Source organism: Centropristis striata, chromosome 7, assembly GCF_030273125.1.
Source record: "Centropristis striata isolate RG_2023a ecotype Rhode Island chromosome 7, C.striata_1.0, whole genome shotgun sequence".
In the NCBI taxonomy this organism is placed as follows: Eukaryota; Metazoa; Chordata; class Actinopteri; order Perciformes; family Serranidae; genus Centropristis; species Centropristis striata.
In genome coordinates this window covers 9,147,810-9,171,271 of record NC_081523.1, presented here as the reverse complement: position 1 = coordinate 9,171,271, position 23,462 = coordinate 9,147,810, and the positions used below count along the sequence as shown (strand labels likewise).

The window sequence follows — 23,462 nt, the reverse complement described above, 5'->3', positions numbered from 1 at the left end:
GGGGGCCTTGGTAACTCCTCAGCTGTAAATAACTCAGGTGGTACTGAATTACTGCTATGTTGGCAGTATGACTGTCTCCTTAAAGGGCGTACAGCCCACTTTACCCTTTTCCTACTTGAAAAATGTACCTTTTAAAGCCATATCCTTCAGGAAACAGTTTTAATAGATTTTTTTATCCAGGCAGAATGAATGGTTATTGTACCTGTTTTATGTGAGTTTTAAAAGTTGTCTCAATATGTCATATTTTTCATGACACCAGTTCTTGAAGCAGTTGAAAATGCAACATTTTAAAAAATAAAGCGCTGCACTGATGGTTTTTAACACGTCTTGTATTTCTTGGCTTCATTTTCATCGGTTTTCTGTGTGTTTAACTTTCCCAAAGCTAAAAGCAGATCTCAAACATCTCTCAGCTGTGAGGAACTGCCCGCTGCAGCATGACACCAATACCAGAGTGAGGATATTTGAAGTGGCTTCTAGGAAGCTGTGGTATGTGGTTTATGAGCTGCTCAGGAGTTAAAGGACAGTTATGCAACATTATGTTATGTATTCAACATTATTACCCTCACACTGAGCTTGTTCCACATGGATAAATAATAGATTTTGCCTTAACGTGTATCAACTGAGTATATGAGGGACATTTTTAGCATTTCTTAGTCATTTTAAAATTTGACATTTGGCATTTTGATATTTTTGTAATTTGACCATTTTTGACGAAAATCGACATATATCGACGTATTACTTTTTTTTGAGGGGGTCATTTTTGACATCCCATAATATGGTGTTTTTTCCCTATTTTTGGACAAACTATACTAACACATGTATCAACAGAGTATAATTGACCCATTTTAAGTATTTTTAAACATTTTAAAATTTGTCCATTTTTGACAAAAATCGACATGCTATAGTATGACTTTTTTTTGAGGGGGTCATTTTTGGACATCCCATAATATGGCATTTTTCTGTCATTTCTGGCCATATTATGCTCTAATATGTATCAACATACTGTAATTGACCCATTTTAAGCATTTTTAGATATTTTTGTAATTTGACCATTTTTGACGAAAATCGACATGACTTTTTTTCGAGGGGGTCATTTTTGGACATAATATGGTGTTTTTTCCCCCTATTTTTGGACAAACTTATGTTTATGGCTCAACATGTAATTACTGACTATAATAGTGCCATTTTTAGCATTTAAAAAATTATCTTTTTTTACTTCAGTTTATCTGAAAATCTGAATTTTTCTATAATTTTTGGACAGATTATGCTTTAACATTTAACTGACTATTAAAGGGGATTTTGTATCTTTTTTTTTTTGCCATTTAGAAAAATGTCTTTCTTTGAAAGAAAAACTACCATAGTATGACTTTTTTTCCTTTAGCTTTTGGACATCCTACAATATAGTCTTTTGGTACACATTAAATCACAATCTGTCCAAAACAGACCATGATAGGGCCATTTTTAGCATTTAAAAAGAATGACCCTTTTTTGACATAAACAAAATCGACATACTGGTTTACTGGGTGAGTGAGTGAGTAGATACCTTGGTATTTATCACCAACCCCTAGCTTGAGCATGATGTGCATGCCCCGTCATTTCTGCATGCCCCCTTATATATATATGAATGATTAAAACAGGCCCTGCATGAAAATGTCATAATTTGTTGAAAATTGTCTGAAGATTCAGCCTAAGGCATTAGAAAGGAAATATCATGGGTGTGTTATTTGTCAAAAAGGTCTAATAAATTTAAATCAGGGAAGCACTGATAAGTGCTTTGTGATTTCTGCTCCACCAGACACCACTGGGTGGCAGCCTTGGATGCCGGTTTCTGTCTTCATGTAAAACATGTGCACACTTAAAGACAAATATGTTTAATATTGTTCTTTGTTTTCTACAGACAAAACAGTTTGATTAGAAAATAATTAATTTAAAATTAAGATTAATCTACTTAGTCAACAAATGCCACAAAACATTAAAACATTTTCATACAACAGATGCATATTAACAAAAACCTACAATAAACTACCTCCTATGCTTTGTCATAGTATCTGAAAAAAAGGGAAAGTCAAGGCAGCTATTTTACACAACAGAACTGAGGCACCAAGGGCATTTTATATAGATGTTGGGAGTCTAAAAATTAACTGTACTCAACTTAAAATACAGTATTTCAGAGGTGTGTTACAAAGCGGCCTCAGTGTCGAAGGGTGCACTTATTTTGCGACCTGGAAAAGCAAAAGTTGCACCTTTTGGTCCATTAGAACAGTTCAAGTGGGAGAAATCCCTGTGACCCTTGTAAAATGGGTGCAACCAGAGACAAAGCCCGGTCCCAATGTCCACTTCAGAGACTTTGACACTCATTTGTAATCAGTCTGAGGGCTCAGATAGCATAAAGCAGCTAAGATCATGTGTTTTCTTGGTCCCATGGAGAGCCTGATAGCATTGTTTTGTTTTCACCTAATTTCATCAAACATACTAGAATACAGAGGACATTTATGCTGTGAAAAAGTGAGCGAAAGTCACTTAGTTTAATTAAATTACATCTGAAATATGAGCGTCAGACAGAAATGCTTCTGCCCCATCTCATGTGATTTCACCAAGCTGTGTTTTCAGCTTGTTAGACCCTCCTGCTCTCACATTTTCACTGTGTACACTGGTGTTAAAGTCTGTGAGGTTTTGGGGCTCGGGCCGGACATTGGGACTGGACCACAGGGAGCGTCTATGAGGAGGCTCTCTTCTCCTCATACGGAGACTCGTAAGACTCCATAGGTGGGCAGGTGCACACGAGGTGCTGGTCGCCGTAGATGTCGTCGATCCTGGAGATGCTCGGCCAGAATTTGGTTTCAGGCCTAATGTAGGGCTAAAGAGAGAGAAAAAGAGGATAACCATCAGAATAGAGTCATTACATGGGGCTCATTATGCTCTTATGCTCACTGCACGACATTTAAACAGCTGTTATGGTAGTTTATTTTAATAAAAAAAGCTATAATCTGATTTTAGCCCTCTGGAGTCCACGAAAGCACAGAGCACGACTTATTCATGACGTCAAAAAAAGACGCAAAAGGACACAAAATGACAAAAAAAGACACAAAATAACTTTAAAAAAAAGACAACAGACACAAAATGATCAAAAAAAGACATGTAAAAGGATTCAAAAATGGACAAAATAGTCCAAGACTCCATAGAGTTAAAAGGGTCTTGTTTACCTGAATTACGATTAAAGAAAAGGTTTGATTTTATGCAGGGCTGCACATAATTATCATTTTCATTATTGATTAATCTGGAATTATTCTTTTTGCCTGATAAATGTTTGAAGATGCCATCTTGAGCTCTGAAATTTGTGAACAATGTTTTAGTTTGCCAGAGCTCAAGAAGATATCTTCAAATGGCTTGTTATGTTTGATCAACTATCCACAAGCCAAATATAATAAATCTACTTGTATAAATTGCATTTTATTTTAAAAAGCAGCAAATCCTCATGTCTAAAGGAGCTGGAAGCAGCAGTTTCTGCTAAATCAAACAATCATCAAAGTAGTTGCTGATTAATTAATTGACTAATCGATTAGTCGATCTTATGTCTAACAAACTGTAATTGTAGCGCGAGTAGAGTAACGAGAGAGGCTTATCAGAAACTACAACGTTTACAGTTTTTTAGGAAAAGTTTAAGAAGACAATTTTGCTGTTCTCTGCAGAGACTTTGGAGAAATAAAAGGCTATTCTTACTTCTGGCCACAAGAGGGCGATACAGACAATGGTTTTCTTATCTTTAGCGCTACAGAAAGTTGAAGCAGGGAGAGTGTGATGTGTCAGAGGGCTGAGGACTCACCAGGGGGAAAGCAGCGTGCTCTCTGGAGTAGGGTCTGTCCCAGGTGGAGGATGAGATGCAGGCGAGAGAGTGAGGAGCCATCTGCAAACACACATTCAGAGCTTTATATCACCTGATGTAAAGCTTCTTTTTACCTCATAAACAGGGTTCGTACACTTTTTCAGTGGTCAAATTCAAGCACTTTTCAAGAACTTTCAAGGTCCATTTTCAAGCTTTTCCAGGACCTTTCAACGATTGTAAATGGCATGTTTTAGATGAGTACTTCGATACTAAAAGGGCTAATTTCACTTAACCATACCACCAGCAATGGTATTACACTTTTAACAACTAAAATTAGTTTGCTAATCTCATGAAACATACTGGTATGGGAATCTAGGGGCTAGGAGCAAAAGTAAGCACACAAAATCATCAACCGGCAGCTGGTGGAACTAAACACGACCCAAACTAGGAGGAAAGCCCCACAAAATAGGCTACTTCAGGAGCCCTCACATCCACTAGGAATTAGAAAAACTCCCTTCAGTAAGAAGATACAGGGCAGAGCAACAAGAAACATCTCAGAAGCAAGAAGACGCAGGTGAGACCCAGGCTGAGCAGTCTTCATTTCAGATAGACTATAGGCTATTCAGTTTATATATTTTTTTTCCATTGAAAATGTGGTTATCTATAGTCAGATTGCAAGAGAAATACAGTAAGAATTTCAAGCATTTACAAGTATTTGATCCAAAATCCAAGCACTTTTTAAACCTTGAAATTCAACATTGAAATCCAAGCATTTTCAAGCACCCGTACGAACCCTGCATAAAAATAGACAAATCAAGACAGTAGCGTACCTTGAGCGGGTTGATGCGGGAGTCCATCCGTCCCTCCTCGATGTCTGCGATCTCCTGTCGGATACCGAGCAGGGCGTCACAGAACCGGTCCATCTCAGCCTTGTCCTCCGACTCTGTGGGCTCGATCATGAGGGTACCAGCCACCGGCCACGACATGGTGGGTGCATGGAAACCTGGATGCCAGCAAACACACAAAAAAAATAATCAGAAACAACTTCTGTTAATTTTAATAAACCATTAAAAGATGTTCTTGGGGTTGTATATTCTCTTTTTTTTTTTTTTTTTTTTTTTAAGAAAAAGTATGATCCTGTATATTTACTGTCTAGAAAAAGGCACCAAGAGTTGCAGATCACTTTCACCAAATATTGTAGCATATACACTATAGAGGTCTCTCAATCAAAACAATAACAAAAGACACACTCTGATGACATCATGAAGGAGTGGAGGATCATGGGAGTTGTTGTTGTTTTAATTGTTAAACAGCACCATTCTAGATTAAAATGTATCTGACTTGACTCAGGCACAAATAATGTTCAAAGAATTAGTTAATATATTAAAGTTTAGCCATTGACAGGCGGCCTAATGTAACGGACTGTTTCCTTGAATAATATTACAGATTTTTTCTGGGTTTGAATATTGCTGGAAATATTTGTGATAATGTAAATACACAACTCAAAAGATATAACATGAGTCTAGTTGTTTAGACCTTGTCATGTGGAAAAATTACATATCATACTTTTAAGGATGAATGCATTGTATATATAATTATAATATAATTCAGCCTACCGTAGTCTTGCAGCCTCTTGGCCACGTCGACAGCCTCGATGTTCGCCGTCTTCTTGAACGGCCTCACATCCAGAATGAACTCGTGGGCTACAAAACCTGTTCAGATCGACATAAGAATAATATTAATATGGACAGTGTAAAGTGTTAACAGACATTGACAGAAATAAACGGTTTCACAGCCGTACCTTTGGTGCCTCTGAAGAGGACCTTGTAGTGACTTTCCAGCCTCTTGGCCATGTAGTTGGCGTTGAGGATGGCCACCTCTGTAGCGTGACGCAGCCCTTTGGATCCCATCATCTGAAAACAGTACACAGGAGTGGTGTTAATATTCAAGGTTCATACACTTTTTGAATGGTCAAATTCAAGCACTTTTCAAGCCTTTCAAGGTCCATTTTCAAGCTTTTCCAGTACTTTACAACGGTTGTAAGTTGCATGTTTTAGATGAGTACTTACATGCTAAAAGGGGTAATTTCACTCAACCATACCGACAGCGATGGTTTTACACTTTTAACAACCAAAAGTACAGTTTGCTAATCTCAATATTAAATGTATTATTTTTTTCATTGAACCTGTGATTATCTTTAGTCAGATTGCAAGAGAAATACAGTAAGAATTTCAAGCACTTTATCCAAAATCCAAGCACTTTCTAAACCTTGAAAATACAACATTAAAATTTAAGCATTTTCAAGGATTTCAAGCACCCGTACGAACCCTGTATATTCATTAACCAAATCAAGAGTCATTTTCAACATCTAAAATCGTCCATTTATGTAAGGAACATTACGTAAATGTGTAAACAAGTTAAAAATGTGCTTTATCTGGAAGAATCATTCCTAAAGGACACAGTCAATAAAATGTCCTGACAACGAGCCTTACGAGCGACGTACAGCACAATCGTGACATTCCTTCTCAGGCACTTTATCACAAATTTACACTTTAGTTCATGTGACTCCCACATGACTTTAACAACACCGACTGTGTCATAACATGTGAAGGACATCAGGTTTAAATGCCTGAAAATTTCAGTTATAGTAAATAATTGAGACAGCGCTTCTAACAAAAAAATTCCAGATTTGCAAGGCCTTTATCATAAATTGTTACTATAATTTATATCCAAAACAATCATTGTATATTAACACTTATTTACACACTTATCTAATGAATCATTAATGAATGAGTTGTACAAAACAGATTCTGTTGAACTTTAAAGGCTTGGGTGAACTTTGCTCTTTTGTCTTCAGGGTTTGTACAGCTTTACTATTTCTAGACATTTTGTTGGTGGTATTTTTTAATTTTTCTAACATTGTGAGATATAGCTAGTGCTGAGGTGGATAAATGCCCTTCTAGGTACAAACTGAACAGCTATTTCTCCACCATCCTGTCAGTTTGCTTTTGTGTCCTTCATGCTCTCTGCTATCAGAGTTTATAAAACAAAAGGAATGTCTCTGAGATCTGTGCTGACCTTGATGTAAGCCCAGGAGATAGGCAGGATGGCGCTGGAGCCCCAGGGGGCGGCGCTGATGGTTCCCAGCGAGCTGCTGGTGTTCACATGCATGGGAACCACCGGGTGGCTCGGCAAGAAGGGGGCGAGGTGGGCCTTACTGATGATGAGCAGACAAATGTCATTAGAACAGACAGTCTCAAATCAAAATGTGATAAAAATGTGACGCTGGTTGATTCAGTTCACCTGCTTTTACAGAATAAACATGCTGGTGTGTGCATGAACTTAGATACCTTTAGCATTATAGTATGTTTAGCACAATAAATGTTTGGATGCAATTTAACATTTTCATGGACTTACACTCCGATCGGCCCCATGCCAGGTCCTCCTCCACCGTGAGGGATGCAGAAGGTTTTGTGCAAATTAAGATGAGACACATCAGAGCCATAATCTCCAGGACGACACAAACCCACCTGGAAAACAGCGCAAAGAATGGAAATTCACCTTTCATAGTCAATCATTTCCACTTTAAACTAGATCACTGAGTAAGAAAGAAAAAAAACACACAAGCTACGATTATTACCAACATTCAGTAGAAATTTCACACCATATAAACTGATAATCTGGAGTAAAGAATCCCTAATATTGACTTTGACATTTGAATTAAAGCTCTTACAGGAAAATTAGTGTGCAACTGATACAAATCCTGTTTTAACCATATTAGAGCATTACTTAGTAAAGCTACAGCTAAAATACAACTTTCTTTAATGTTAAATATCTTCAAGTAAGCATTTATATTTATAGCATGAGTATAAAGTGTTCATATATTGTACAACTCATTGTTGTAGGCTTCTGAGAAGTAAAAGTAAACTCCTCCTTAAATTTGATCTGCCAGATTATTTGAGACATAGGACTGTTTTTACAATGCAAACTCAGTTTAATAGTCAGAGGGGGCAGGATCTGTTAGTTTGTCTGTGATTGGTGGAGGCGATATGGTGTAAAAAACATAATTTGCATATTACAGAGACCAGAGGTTACCTATTGACAGCATGATAACACACATTTATAAACCTTTAGCTTTCAGTTTCCACAAGTAAGAGTTCTCTTTCTTTTAATTTTTCCGTCACAGAACAGAAACATTATGCTTCTGTTCCCCTTTCCTCTCTCACCTGGGCGTTCATGTTGGCGCCATCCAGGTACACCTGGCCTCCGTTGTTGTGAATGAGATCACAAACGTCTCCGATCTGCTCCTCAAACACACCGAAGGTGGAGGGGTAGGTGATCATCATGGCTGCCAGACTCGCCTTGTGCTTGTCCACCTGGAAGAGATGATAAAATGTGTTATTAATGGAGTGTTTGGGACTCACTCTCAATTAGACCTGGGTCTGAAAGTTGTAGTTAGGATTTTTTAAGCTATACGATAAAACAGCAGGTCTCTAGGAACTACTTCTGTAATAGAATGATTTTCCCCATCAAGCAGTTCTGATATTTTTTTTTAAATAACTTTTTGTTTCAATTTGTTATATTTGGTGGATCTAGACGAACTGGAGTGAGATTAGACCTAGAGTGAGACCTAGAGTGGGTTGCCCCCCAACCGAAGGGTCGGTGGTTCGATCCCTGACCACGGCAGCCTACATGTCGAAGTATCCTTGAGCAAGATACTGAACCCCAGATTGCTCCCGATGCTGCGTTCATCGGTGTGAGAATGAATTCCCAATGGTGGCAGGTGGCACCGTTTAGGGTAGCCTCTGCCACCAGTATGAATGTGTGCGTGAAAGGGTGAGTGAGTGCAGTCTGTAGTGTAAAGCGCTTTGAGTGGTTGAAAAGCGGTTAGAAAAGCGATATATAAGTGCAGGTCCATTTTCCAAGTGCAAGTCCATAAATATTTACTGAGAATATTACTGATGGCCTGTAAGAAATCAATAACAAAGAAATGGCTGAAGAGGGAGGCACTTAGTGCAGATGAATGGATTGATATTGTGTACAGCATCTTTGTAATGGAAATAATTACTTTCAATTTAAGAACACAAAAAGAGGTATTTATTGAAAATTGGCAAAAATGGATTACATATGTCTCTACCATAAAACCAGATTTCAGGTAATCTCAGATTGGACGATCAGAATACTTTCATTTCTTTGTACCTTTCCCTTTTTATTTTTTGGGGTGTTTTTCTCCAATCCCCTTTTGTATGCTTTTACTTTTCCCTTGATATTTTCTGTATTTGTCTATAGGTCTTCATGTTGATTGTTTGTTTGTTCATTTACATGTAAAATCAAAAACCAATAAAAAGTGAATGACAAAAAAAAAGCAGTTCTGATATTTTTCTGTTATAAGACCAATTACTGACAAATGTGACAGGTGATCCATATTGCTTTACAAAAAAATGTCTTTCATGTTGTGTCAGAGTTTGTAAATGCTCCTACAGTCCACATAGTGCAACTCACAAGCACAAACAACAACAAGTCTCAAAATTAACTCTCAGACTTCCTCATAGCCGCTGTGTAATGTTGCATGATTGGTACGTGTTAAAAAAGTGGAATGCAAACAGTCCGGTCCTCACCAGCGCCTTGAGGTGTGCCAGGTCGATGTTGCCATCCTTATCTACCTCCACCACCTGAACCTTCATGCCAGCCATCTGAGCGCTCGCTGGGTTGGTACCGTGGGCCGACTTGGGGATCAGACAGACCTGCAGGTGAAAGGCAAAATACCAACTTAGCAGGACAGAGAGCTGTGATGGATTTCTATCCTGGTTTTAAATAGGCTTTTATTCAATGCATGTAAAAATGACCTACTACTAATGACTAATATTTTAATAATATACCAGTATCTATTCAGGCTATGAGTGCACGATGACCTTTCGTTATCCAACAGCAGAACAGAACATCCTCATATTAGGACTAAGAAAATTGAACATTACTACAATTCATCCTGTTGAGTGAGTCTAACAATGCTGCTTTGTACAGAAAAGAGACAAAAAGAAGTCAAGGACAGAAATGTGGAAATCCTGAAACAATTGAAGCCCTTGAACAGATAATGTGTGACGAACGCTTCCGTCAGAAAGAAATAACTAAACCTAAGCTTCAAATAGTGTTATTTTATTTATTTTAGAGGTCTTAGAGGCTTATTTTAAAATAATGCCAAAACTTAACTATTTGAATGAACCAAATCCTGTAAAAATCATTTAATTCTGCGTTCCTCACTCACAGTTCCTCAGTGAGATCCACAGTAACATGACAAGAGTTCAGTGAAACTTTGACTGAAGTGCAGGCTGTCTATGCCAAACAAAAAGGAGAGATTCCATTTTATAGCAGTTTTGTACAATTATTGCTTTCAGGCATTACAACTGTGTTATACATCACAAAACACATTTTTAAGTTGTCCCTACTGAAAAACATGGCTACAGTGAGTAAAATGTGAGGAGCAAATGCCTTAAAACTACTTGGACTTCAGCAAGTCACGGAGAAAATTTGTTAAGTTAAAAATCAAACCGGTAAACAACTGGTGGTTTGGCCTTAAGAAATACTAGATAATGATTTTTATACTATATAACCAATAAAAAATAGTTTCTTTTTTCAAAAGAGCAGGACTGCTTTGTGTTTAATCTGTGTGGGGAAATGCTGCAACTTCCCATCTAGCCAACACCCACGACTGCCTGGCACTAAAGTGTAACTGCCTGTAGGTCACTAATTGATTTTATCCCTTATTAGGGTGACACTTTTGACATTTTGCAACTCACAAAGAGGAAACTGGGGCACTTAGACCTGTGGGTAGGGCGACGTGGACAAATGACTGACTGAGAAAGCACAGCAACCCAGTGACTTGCAGTTCTCAAAGTCTTAAAACCTCCAAATATGGAATCTTGAAAGCAGGTGGCCTATAGTGGGATCACAGCGTTTTCAGCCCCTCTGTTTGCACAAACGGTTGTTAGTTTGGACCTTGACTGTAACAAGGGATCAGGCCATTATCTTAGATGTACGTATGAGGGAGCCATTAAAAAACAAAGGCCAATTGAGAGTAAAGGAAAATCACTTTAGTCAGCCAGTCTTTAATCTGTGGGGCTGCCTTATCTGGCCTTGTCTTCGATACTGCCAATCAGCACGTCGGGATACTGAAGGAATTTCTAACCAGAATACCTGAAGATGTTAATCTGTGATGTCAAAGTGACCGGTTGTAACCCGGGGACAATAAAACTGTCAGGGACTCATGCTGATAGGACTCACTCTCTGTAGCTTGTGTACTTCTGCTCTTTATTAACCTGAGTCAGCATAATCAAAGTAACTACTGGCGATAAATCATTATTAGATATCAGCACTGTATTTATTGTCACAATGATGGAACGCAATGAAGATATTGCTTTATTGCTTCCAGAAGCAATTTATTCAAAATATAATCTCCCTGTTAAAAGGTTGTGCACATTTCTCTTCAGTTTCAGGAGCTTCTGGTTGAAATGTTTTAGCTTGTTTAGTTTCGTACTTGCACTTATTTGCTTTCTTGCCAAGAGTTGAGAGAGGATTACGATGACTCATTGACCACCGTCACGACTGAAAGAGACGGTTAGTGTTTCTTGGCAAAAAAGACCAACTATCCAGCTTCGTACAAAGGTAACACCATCTGCATAACAACACATCAAAAGCTCACCAATTATCCAGTCATTTTTGTTTTTTTATTAATCTTTATGCTGTGCCAAGATAACCCACTGATGGCTGTAGCTTCATATTAAATGCACAAATGAGGGGTATCAATGTTCTAAACCCTTAGCAAGAAAGTGAATAAATGTCTTTCCCCAAATTATTCTTTCAAGTATATATTTTCTCTAAATTGCCGTGGGACTGTGCTTCCTTGTAGTGCAGATAATCTATAGACGGATTCTGTAACCATGATTGATTGATTAAGCTTCAGATAAAAGCCTGAATTATTATTAAATCTAATTAAATTCCACATAACACTAATTCACACTGATTTACAGTAGCACACTTACACTTCTTGAGTTCTCGCCCTTTGAGTTCAGGTAGGCTTTTATGGCGGCCAGGCCAGCGTATTCTCCCTGAGCACCACTGGAAGACAAGCAAACACACCATGGTCATGTACTACACACACACACACACACACACACACTTACCTCGGCTCTGTTCAAAGGGCAATCTACAGACATTACCAAAAGAGGATTGAAAGATGGGATGAAAGGCTTGAAAGCTCTACAGGCCAATGTAGCGTGATGTGCTATTCATAAAGTTGTTGCTGCTGATAACGTGGTGATAGACAGCAGAGGTGGGTGTGTGCCTTATCAGCTCAAACCTGAAATATGAAGCATGGAGTTCCTAACAATTGACTACTGGATACTGACTAAAGTCTGAAACGAACTTCAAAGTCCCAGACACAAAGGTAAAACGCGTACTCATGGTCCCATTTCCACTTTTCTACCAGAGTTATGTTAACTGCTCAAGCTCAGCATATATGCAGAAAAATAGACATTAAAGGGATAGTTAGGATTTTTTTAAATGGACTCATCAAAAGGTACTTACTATTTTCACTGCTTTACTTGCTGTCAGACAGCGAGAACTGAGAACTTTCTATGCTCTCTTCGTCGCCACCAGACTCCACTGACAAAAAAATGTATTTTTTACCTTGCAGAACACGCGAGTTGCTGGCCTAAAGCTGCTTCGATTAGTTAATTTGGTCTTGTTATTGTGTGAATTTGGTGAATCCAAACAAACCCTTAAAGACACCAAATCACACAGTAACACAAACAAATTAACTGATCAAGGTAGCGGTAGACGAGCAGCTCCGTAAAATTACTGTTTTTGTCAAAAAACAGTAGTCTGGTGGCGATGAAAACAACATAGATTATAGCTAAGTTTAATATAAACTTAAATATGGCTGTCTGATGACACGGTAAAGCAGTGAGAACGTTCTAAATGTAGCTTACATTCAAACAGATTTCTTGAGTTGGCTAAAGTACATTGTTACATTTTTGCGTTTTGGCAAAAAATGCCTTAAAAATGTATTAATGAAAGCAGCTTAAAAAGGTTCTTGAGAGCTTCCTGGAAAGGGAAAATTATCTTTAAGCATCTCTTTGTTCTTGTGTAAAAGGTTTCAGAGCTAGACATCAGGGATCAATGCTTGATGAGCTGGTGCTGTGAACACCTCTTTACTGGTACATGCCGATTTGTTCTGCAACAAAAAGGTCAGTCTAACCTGTTTGGCTGGAAGGAGATCTTGTCATAGCCCGTCACCTCACAGAGGTCCCTCTCCAGCTGTCTGAAGAGCTTCTGGTAACCGTCAGCCTGATCCAGAGGCACAAAGGGGTGGATGTTGGCAAACTCCCTCCAGGTGATTGGCTGAAGGAGAGAGAGGACAGCAGTGAGCTGGAGAAAATGCAACTTTCCGAAATCACTTCGAGGTTCAGTCTTGATCACAGAACAATAAGATGTTCACATATTTACGTGACATGATGATGAACCATCTCCTGAGCAACTGGAGAACACTTGAAAAACTACCTTGAAAACACCTCTAGTGATGAAAATTTGATGTATTTTGAGATCTACTGCAACTTATTGCCCCTCAGACAACTGGTTAACTTTGAGAATTGAGTTGATTTCAATACAATACCAGCAGAAATGTTCCTTGCTATTCTGACATTATCTGACATATTCTACACTAGTGGCCTCATATTTTGCAGAAATATCCATGTTTCTCTACAGATGGACATCAAGGTTTTGACTTATTTTGAGAGGGGTTAACAGTATGGGCCCTAAGGTCGTGCAGATCTTGGTGGTAGTAGAGCTTTAGACGAGACATTCCTGACAAACTACTTTGTACTACTACTAGTAGTAGTAGTAGTAGTAGTAGTAGTAGTTTTCTAGTGAAGATGCATCTTGAATCACTCACCATAAGTTCTGAAGAACTGTTTAGCTTCATGGTGCAGGAGCCCTGAAAACGAAAACAACATTTCACCACTACATATCTCTCACATGTGGAATGATACTCAGATTTGCAACATAGTGAAATTCATATCTTGTTTGGCTGCAGGTCGTACTAACCAGTGGTATCATGCTGTGCACCAGGGAGAGGTCCTTGTTCTCCAGACGCTTCATGTATCGCACGATGTTGGTCTCAGAGTGGTAACTGGAGACAAAGATTAAGCAGAAGTAGGATTAACTGAGGGCATTTTATTTCCAATATTTGTTATGTCACCAAATTGGTGGAAAACGACCACCATTAGCAGGCATTAGAAGGAAATTTGTGACATACTTGAAAAATGCTTAGTTAATCATTATGTCAACAGAGGACTTATGGCATTAGAAGCCCTGATACCAGACTGTCTTTATGGCACTAATAAAGATAATATGATCCATTGTGAAGGACTGTCAGTGGGCATAAAGACTGTTGCATGTATATTAAGGACAGAAGGAGTTAATTACATGACTTGTTTGAATCCAGTACAGGATGTATGCAGTCTAAAAAGCCTTTTAATCATCAATGTTTAACCACAATAGGAAAGTGACTGAGTACTTAAAACTGAGTACTTGCAATGCTTTAACGCAATTCAACCCCATTCTCATGAAACAAGAAAAACATTTACACCAGTAGCAGGTGCAGCAGGGCTTCATATCAGACAATTAGTACTGTGAGTAAAAATCAGTCTCGCCTGTTATGTAACATGGTGATTTAACGTCAGTGGCAAGTGCAACCATTACAGCACAGTACAGCACATTATGTGCTATAGGGTTGCAATTTAACAGAGAATACTGACCTGTTAAAGACCTGGTGTGTAAGGTACTTGCTTGTCCTCTTGAAAGGACTTCCCATGATCCCCTTCACCCGCTCACCCATCTTCTCCGCGATCAGCTCCTGAAAATTGAGCATTTCCGATTGAAGAAAGTGGCGTTTTGCATTAAAGCTACTTCTACAAAATAACTATGCAACCCTGAACCAAAGATACAGATAAAACTGGAATTTAAATGACAACATATACAATATAAATAAGTGAATAACAAACAACGTACAGCTGAAGATTCACAGCCAAAGACCCAGAGCAAGTCATCCAAGTCCCTCTCAGTCACCGTCTCATCCAGAGAGACACCCAGCTGTTGTCAAGAGAAAAACACATTTTAATAACAGCCCGCCTCTGATATTTATGCATCTTTCTTCAATTGTATGTAAATCTGGCATTGTACATAATAATTGTACATAATAGATTGATTTATGTTGGCAAATACAGTATAATTCTGCTGCAACAACTTCATTCAAAAGCTTGGGGTAGATGTCTAGGTGTAGAGAAATGGAATTGGCTACTCATGGATTATTAATGGAAAATGTAACTGAAGAGCTCCGGAAGTAAGTTTTAATATGATGCAGACCAAGCATATTAAAAGTGAAAACACTTGCTGCATTCTCTACATAAATTAAAGGATGTTTACCACAGCACAGATTAAACATCCCCTCTTCTTTTGGTTTGAAAGTTACCACAGAGAGCAAAAAGTTTCTATCAAGATTATAGGTTTTTTTGCACACACACACACACTGTGCGAGCAGTGAATTTGTCCTCAGTATTTAACCGATCCTTTACACACCAGTGAACACACGATGCTAGGAGCAGTGGGCAGCAGATTTACAAACCCGACTTTTAACACCTAGGCTACGGACCGCCAAGTAAAAAGGTAGAGTGGATTCTCTGATTAAAAGTTTTTAAAAAAGAAGAACCATATTGGTAATTCCTGCAACCTTTGTTCATTTATCGAAAAATCATCTTCAGTACTTTTAACTATAATAACTTTGCTACACTGTTTCTCTATACAAGGCCAATATAGTAAACTAGTTTTCTTGTACACCTCTGATGAAGGCTAAAGAGGCAAGGTAGCTGAAACTTGTCAGGTACAAGAAAACTAGTTTACTATATTGGCCTTGTATAGAGAAACAGTGTAGGAAAGTATATCAGTAGGCCTAATGAACCTCTTTAAGATATAATAACTTTGTTTTAAAATAATTTACTTCAGCATTGTGGAAAAACGGGTTGTAAATATTTGGTTTAGCTTTTTATTAAAGTGACAAACACCTTTTATTTATGTTGTTGAGTGGTTCCTGGTTAGCAAATTGCCATTGGTATATTTTGTTGTTGTCTTCTTTCACCATGTGTCCCTATGTTTGTTGGGCATGGTGAATTACTGTGTAAGGGTTAGTCTGGTGTCTGGTGACTTATGACTAAAAAAAACAAACAAAGGAGTCTAAACGGCCCTGCCTTTCATGAGAAACATTTTTCTCACCACTCCCTCAGTGTAGATTCTCAGGTTTATCTCCCTCTGTGCAGCTCTCTCAAAGATGTCTTTGGCTGCCACACTACAGTTGATCTTCAGAGTGTCAAAGAACATGTCACTGTGCAGCCGGTGTCCTGCTCTCTTCAGACCTGAAACACAGTGTGTCGGTGAAGTTACAGTCAATGCATGAATAGGAAAAATTAATAATTGTTTGCATTGGACCCATAATGCATGACGTGTTGGATGTAATCAGTGTTGACAAAACATGAAATAATTAAAAAGAAATAATTCAAGATGCATGCACTTGGAAATAAATGTCAACACAAATGACTACGTCCAGAAAATTATCCTGGTGCCGCCGCAATAAAACCTGGATTTTTAAGCTAAAAAACAAAACACATTTACCTTCAGCAAGGATCAGAGCAGCGTTGTGTGTCCTCTCAGCGATGTGTTTGAGTCCCTGAGGACCATGATACAGTGCGTACATGGCAGCCATGTTGGCCAGCAGAGCCTAAGAGTCAGCAACACAGCAACAACAAATGAATAAATACACAATCTCCCATAATGGTTGGTTCCATTTAAGTAATTTCTTATTATTTCACTTTATTCATCTGATGAAATGATAATGTATAAATGTGAGCCTGACCGCACCTGTGCTGTGCAGATGTTGCTGGTTGCTTTGTCTCTGCGAATGTGCTGTTCTCTGGTCTGCAAAGCAAGCCGATACACCTCCTTACCAGCTGCATCCCTAAAATTAAAATGCATAGCTTTTTTTATGGTTCCTAGAGGAAGCTTTTGAGTTTCCTCTATTGATTTAATTATGATACTGCAGGTGTACACTGAACTTTCCGATGAATGTCTCACCTGGTAACTCCAACCATCCTGCCAGGCATCATCCGAATCAGGTTGTCTTTAACGGCGAAGAAGGCAGCATGGGGCCCACCGTAGCAGAGGGGGACCCCAAACCTCTGGGAGCTTCCCAGTGCGATATCAACGCCAAACTCCCCGGGAGGACGCAGCACACAGAGAGCCAACAGATCTGTTGCACAGCAAGCCAGGGCCTGGAAATGGAAATAATCATGATATAACCAAATCAATGGACCCTTATATCATTAAAAAGACAACAGATTCTGACAAATGTTTAGCAGCTGATTTGCAGTTATGCCATATGTACGTCAAAGATAAGTATTTTCTGCAAAAACAAAACACTACAGTGTCATCAGCGTAAAACTGTATGCAGTAATATTCATCAGATTGTTCCTTGAGACTTGAGAATGGAATCTGGATTCCATAAATAGACACACAGCTCTGCATTTTTATGTTTTTACTTATATTTGTGGTTAAAGCTCTCTTACCCCTCCCTTGTGTGCCCGGTCCACGAGGGCTGTGAAGTCTTCCACCCTGCCGTCAGTGTCTGGATACTGGAAGAGCACACCGCTCACATCCTTCCCACTGAAGTCCATCTCATGAGGCAGCTTCAGAATGGTTTTCACTCCAATGTAGCTGCAAAATAACAGTCAAAACGTATAAGTGTACTCAGCAAAATAGGTAAAGTGCATAAAGTGATAAAAACACTGAGCACCTCGAAAAGAAAAGCTGTCTGTTGTGTAGTGTTTCACTATAGAGTAGCTCAATGGTAATTACTGCAATAAAATGTTTTGGGGGGGGTTCTGCTCAAACCCTTGGATTACTTTTCAAAAAGTTCATAAAAAGTTAGTCCTCAAACTAAAGAAATTCTCAGTCAACTTACTCATACAACTGTGTCTACTTATCGATTCGATGATTTAATCGACAGATCTGCAAAAACTGAGTTTCTCCACAAAGAATCATGCAAAAGCACTACTTATTAATAATTTTGTGTTTGCCAAAGATGTGCTCATTACATAATTGGCAATAAGTCACTGAGCTTGAAAACAGCATTAAAAACATGAATAATCAACTAAAGAAATTTTAGGCGACTCAGACCAAAACAACTGAATAATCGACTAAGGGAGCAGCCTTAACTCATACATTGAATGTGTGTGTGTGTGTGTGTGTGTGTGTGTAATACATACTTGGCTCTGGTCTGCACCACAGCAATGGTCTGGGGGTGGCAGCGCGGGTCAATGTAGAAAGTTCTTCTTTTGTTCTGTCTGTGAGGAGTAAACACAAATATCTCCTCAGATATATTTGCATCAAATATGTTTGCATTTGCTTGTTTTTTTTGTGTGGCCAAGATGCAAATTAGTCCCAACGTGTAACAGTTTTCTTACCTGTGGCAGAGCTGCATGGCCTCAGCAGCAGCTGTTCCCTCATCCAGCAGGGAGGCGTTGGACATCTGCATGCCGGTGATGTCACAGATCATGGTCTGGTAGTTAAGAAGCGACTCCAGGCGACCCTGAGAGACCTCTGGCTGGTAGGGTGTGTACTGAGTCACCCTGAGAACAAGACAGACACAGAGAAACAACACAGTGAGTTTGGGAACAAGGACAATAGCACAAAGTTGGTGGTATTCAAGCAACTGGGACAGGACAGTGGAATGCATTGTGCGTCTCTCCCAACTGGAGATGTTGGAGAAAACGTGGGTGAGGATGGCTGATTTGGAGAAGTGTAAAAGAAAATTTTGTTCAGCAAGAAAGCAGGAGAGAAGAACACCATCAGAGCTCACATGAGTCACAAGGCTTCCTATTAAAAGCACGTTACTCTGCAGCACAGCACTCATTTAGCTTTAAATGAGTAACCAAACTTCATGAATAAACACCATTAGTTATCTCACAAGTTCCCCTTAAGTTTCCCCTTAGGGAGGGTCACTGAGGGCACTCACCAGCCTGAGTTCTCCAGCAGATTGCGCTGGATGGGCGGCGGTACCGAGCAGTTGTAGTAGCCCATGCCGATGTAGGACCTCCATACTTTGTTCTTGGAGGCAATCTTCTGTAGAGTGTCCAAAACCTCATTCTCACCTGTAAAAAAAATATTTCATGTGTGATTATAATATGGTATTCTGCCTCCACTCAAGAGTTGAACAAACTCAACAATGTCCATAGATGTTTCAATACCATTTCTAATACCTACTCCTCATTGGGATAGCAGTCTTAGTACATAGCAATATTGGATGCACAGGATTTATGGCTCAATGTATAGAAGGAACTTGATTTTTTCCAGGTATATTTATTCAAATGCACAGGATTAACCAAAACCAGACATTTCTCTCTCTAGTTATTCAATGTATTTGTCAACTGAATATACCTTTTACAATGATACATATCACCACCCCTTCTTTGGCTGCACATGACATGACCAGAATTAAATGCAGTTTCTTTATCAATATAATTAGAACAGTCCGTGTTTCTGAAAATCAGTCACAAGTAAGGATGTCACGATTTTTTAATGCCCTGATTCGATTAGACTTTCCATTTTTAGTTCAGTTTGATTCAATGGAGTCTTAATTGGTAAAGATCAGCAAATCATGAGTTTTATGTTCTCACAACTATCATTTACAATTTTAAATTAGCTGATATTATAAATAACAATTTTGCCGACAGCTGATGCCCATATGTTTTGCTGGTATTGTTAAAAAAATAACTGATCTTCTTTAAAAAGTATTGTCTGTATTGTACTGTATTGTCCAAGTCTTAGCGCCAATAACCTACACAACATTTAGCCAATGTAGAATTGATTGGATACATATATGTGCATTCCTATTTCAAACTACAACTGACCATGCAAACAAAATAGTACACAGAAAAAACTAGGGGTGCAACGATACAATAGTATACCGATTAATCGGTGAACGATCCAACTTCATCGATGCAATGCCCAAACATCGATGTATTTCGCCATCTTTAATATACGCTTTTATTTTAACAATGACCATGCCCAAGACCCTAAATTGGGAATGGTCATTGTGCATGCTTAAAAGATCATCCCAGGCTCTTAGTTAACCCATAAAAAACAATTGCACTTAAAAGCAACGTGGCAGAAATCATATTTTAATTGTTTTTTGTGAGTTGATATAAATGAAACAGGTTGTTAAATGGGGATTTGATATCGCCTCATATCGATCGCTGGCCTCTGAATCGAAGTCGTACCACAGCAGACTTTGTGATATCGGCAAATATTGTATTGTTGTCCAATGACTTGACCTAATATTGTAATTTACAGCCCTAGACCTTACAATTGAAACTAGAATGTAAAAGCAATGCACTTATCAATCTCAGAAGTAAACATCCAGAGACGGACTACACCCATGGTTTCTTTCCTGACTGCCAGTTATTTAGCCTCATTCCCCGGCGCTGTGAGGAAGCTCTGCCAATGCACAACCAGCCTCTGAGATTCCTCGGGCCTTCCTGGCTGCCTAGCAACTCCAAGGAATGGACAATACTGCCCGTCTGGACCCAGAGCCCTAACTACTCCTGTTTTTGGAAAAGAAAGACACCTCTAGTCTTTGGTGGTGAGAGAGCCTGGAGACAATATACAAGTGGATATTTACAGCTTATTCAAAGAAGGCTAAACGCTGCACAGTTACAGTCTAGAGGTGGTGATTCGGCACAGGAAATAAAAATAATCAACAGGTTCAGGGTGAATCGTAAGTGCGTATTTTTGTGTGAGTGTGAGTTTGTTTCAGCAGAGAGGACTGCTTTCCCATGGTCCCGGAGTTCTACAGGGCAGCAAAAAAGCCTGATTCAGAACCATCCAGGAGGTCTATTGTTGGAGAGAGAATCCCTTGCTGGCTTTGCAAACTGAAGCCCTCCAAAGCTGAACAAGCAGAAAACCAGCACTGCCTCCAGTTTGTTCCTTCAGCATGGCTTGTTGCATTATGAAACTGGAGAGAGTCAGTAGGAGGGGCCAACACGGTGGCGTACCAGAATGACTAGGTGATATTAAAGTACCTGAGGGTTTGTCACGTCCGCATTGCATTTAAAACTATCTTTTCAAAATGTTGGGTTTTGAAGTAGATCAGAGCTGGCAGTCTCAAGTGATTCATCTCTACTGTACTCGAGTTTATGGTTGCAGAGTCATGCAAAAGAGTCGTGTCAGCATTTATTTATCGTGCACAATCACACGCACCAGGTGTCTCAGCACACCTGTGGTTAAACAAGAATATGCAAGAATGTCACTGCTAGGGTTGAGTTATACTCAATAGTACTATTTATCATGTCAAAAGTGGTATTGTGACATGATTATACTTGTATGTGCATCAATATAAAATGAATATACAACTCATATTAATTGATTAATTGTTTCAATTTTTTTCTGGCAAAAACAGCAAACTTGTCCTAGTTTCAGCTCCGTGCTTGTAAAATTTGCTGCTTTTCCTTGCCATATGTGATAGTAAATAAATTATCTTTGGGATTTTGGGCCATTAATTGGACAAACAAGCTATTTACAATCTCCACTTGGGGCTTTAGGAAACTATGAAAGGCATTTCTTATGCTTATATGCTGAATTGTTCATGTATTAATTGAGAAAAGAAAAAAAAAGGAAATATATATATATATATGGTACTTAATGTTGAAAAAAAAAATAGTTAGCTGCAGCACTTTTTACAGAATTCTACTGATTTCAAGCCAACTGTGAATAAAAAATGGAAGTTTGTTATTAAAGGCTTTGTTTCCATATTTAATGAGTTTTATCTCAAGGTGTCTATGACAATGGAACATATTTTCTTGCTGTTAATTTTAAATGTGATATTGCAAATATTTGGGATATCATGAGATGTATTGATACCAGGAAGGATGTTCTTAGGACTGCTGAGATGTTGATTTTTATATTCTTTCTAGCCTACATCTGCACACACACATAAATCATAGCATAACAACAGCCTCAGTTTAAAAAATTAACATAAGCCTCCCCCTGAGCAGAAACCTATTTGCATTTGGAAACAGACTTAATTTATGTAGTCCATCCCCATTTATTCAGCTTTTACTGGGGTTGACAACTGACAGAAAAAACACAGGGGTTTTATCTGCAACTATTAGCCAATTTACTTTAAAATCAATGTCCAATATATTGTATTGTTTACTGGAGATCCCTTCTGATAAAACCGTCTCATTTCTTAGTATCTAGCTTCATTTAAATAGGAAATAAGCCTAAACAAACTCATCCAACGGGAAGACTGTATCTGGGCTTGACACATATTGCATAGAAGAAAAGAGGAAAAAAAACACATCCATGCAAATCCCCATGCAAAAGTCACCTTATTAGGAACCCCCTCGGCTGTGATGTAATGTGAACGCTGTAACCAGATTGAACTGGACTTAGGACCGGAGCTCAAGGCTAAACTTTACACTCCAGTTGCCATCCTATGAGCATCGGCTTCCCAACAGGAGATTGGTGCCGCTCGCCGAGTTTCGCAAAAACAACTCCAAATATGTTCAAAGGAAGACTTAACAGGGGAGAGCGCTTCACGGCACACAATAGAGGTGCAACCTACATTCCAGCCACTCACTTGGCTTCATTTAACTGCCCGTTTAATGTGGGAAAACCTCACCATGCAAAATAACTGGAGACGAGTGGGATAAATACACTGTTTTTACGCGCATTTTGATGATTTTTAGCCCTTTAAACCGGTTTCTTTTTCACAGTTGCATCGTGGTTGATAATGCAGAATTTCGCCATTAAGATGTCACACAAATATGTTATTATATCAATAATATATATAATGAAAATGAAGGTAAACTTACAGATTGGGTCATCCATTTTCATACTCTTCTGCATACGGATGGAGGGTGGAACAGTGTTTTCGATCAACTGGTCGATCGTCTGCAAAATAAAAGAGCATTTTAATCAACAAAAGCGCGCAAAGCATTGCTGCGATTGCCGAATAATGTCAATATACAGCCCAAAGCAACCTTTTTTCAGGCTTGGATTTGGGTTTAATAAAAGTGAAAGCATGTTTTGCGCCCATTTTTGTGGGGGGATGAGTAGCAGAGCTTACCTCGACTCCCAGAGCATCCAGCATTTCTCTCTTCTCCCTCTCACCTGGACCAATGTGCCTCTCTGCAAAATCATCATGTCTGGGTAATATTCTCTCTATCTGTCTGGAGGAGACGGCTGCAGACGTCCTCAGACCCCGGGCTGCTGTTGGTAGGGATGCCCCGCTGTTTCGGATCCTGCACTGAAGTTTCCAAACCACGCGGTTCTTGTCACTCAGATGCCTGCACGGTGCGCTTGGATTCACCGACTTGGCCAAGAAGATCCCCCAGGACTTGGCGCAGCTCTGCATCTCTAAATCACTTTGCAAGACAAGTCTGCAGAAACGGGTGAAACCTTTTTTTTTTTCCTCCCCTCGCAAGGCACAGAGTTTCCCCCCACTGAGACTGATGCGATCCCTGCAGGAGACTCTGCC

At 39.1% G+C, this 23,462-nt stretch overlaps 1 protein-coding gene across 1 annotated transcript; it reads right to left on the bottom strand.

The window, feature by feature from the left end:
* Nucleotides 1–1,855: 1,855 nt before the first annotated feature.
* Nucleotides 1,856–23,455, bottom strand: gldc (glycine dehydrogenase (decarboxylating)). Its single transcript, XM_059336446.1, has 25 exons — nucleotides 23,052–23,455; nucleotides 22,798–22,876; nucleotides 18,939–19,074; nucleotides 18,388–18,552; nucleotides 18,190–18,267; nucleotides 17,491–17,638; nucleotides 17,000–17,196; nucleotides 16,787–16,883; nucleotides 16,541–16,646; nucleotides 16,145–16,284; nucleotides 14,888–14,968; nucleotides 14,635–14,732; nucleotides 13,922–14,006; nucleotides 13,770–13,811; nucleotides 13,077–13,219; nucleotides 11,860–11,935; nucleotides 9,442–9,567; nucleotides 8,050–8,199; nucleotides 7,241–7,353; nucleotides 6,902–7,040; nucleotides 5,625–5,736; nucleotides 5,440–5,535; nucleotides 4,654–4,826; nucleotides 3,824–3,904; nucleotides 1,856–2,857 (listed from the first exon to the last, which is right to left on the bottom strand). Exons 1-25 carry the CDS (start codon nucleotides 23,337–23,339, stop codon nucleotides 2,717–2,719), a joined length of 3,090 nt encoding a protein of 1,029 aa, XP_059192429.1. The 5' UTR covers nucleotides 23,340–23,455; the 3' UTR covers nucleotides 1,856–2,716.
* Nucleotides 23,456–23,462: the final 7 nt, after the last annotated feature.

Bases quoted from the DNA above. Each gene is read 5' to 3' on its own strand.
- gldc (XM_059336446.1), bottom strand. From the start codon at position 23,339: ATGCAGAGCTGCGCCAAGTCCTGGGGGATCTTCTTGGCCAAGTCGGTG. The intron at 16,647-16,786 runs GTGCGGTCAGGC...GCTGACTCTTAG, and splicing joins GCAACATCTGCACAGCACAG to GCTCTGCTGGCCAACATGGC. The intron at 16,285-16,540 runs GTAAATGTGTTT...ACTGTGTTTCAG, and splicing joins TGCTCTGATCCTTGCTGAAG to GTCTGAAGAGAGCAGGACAC.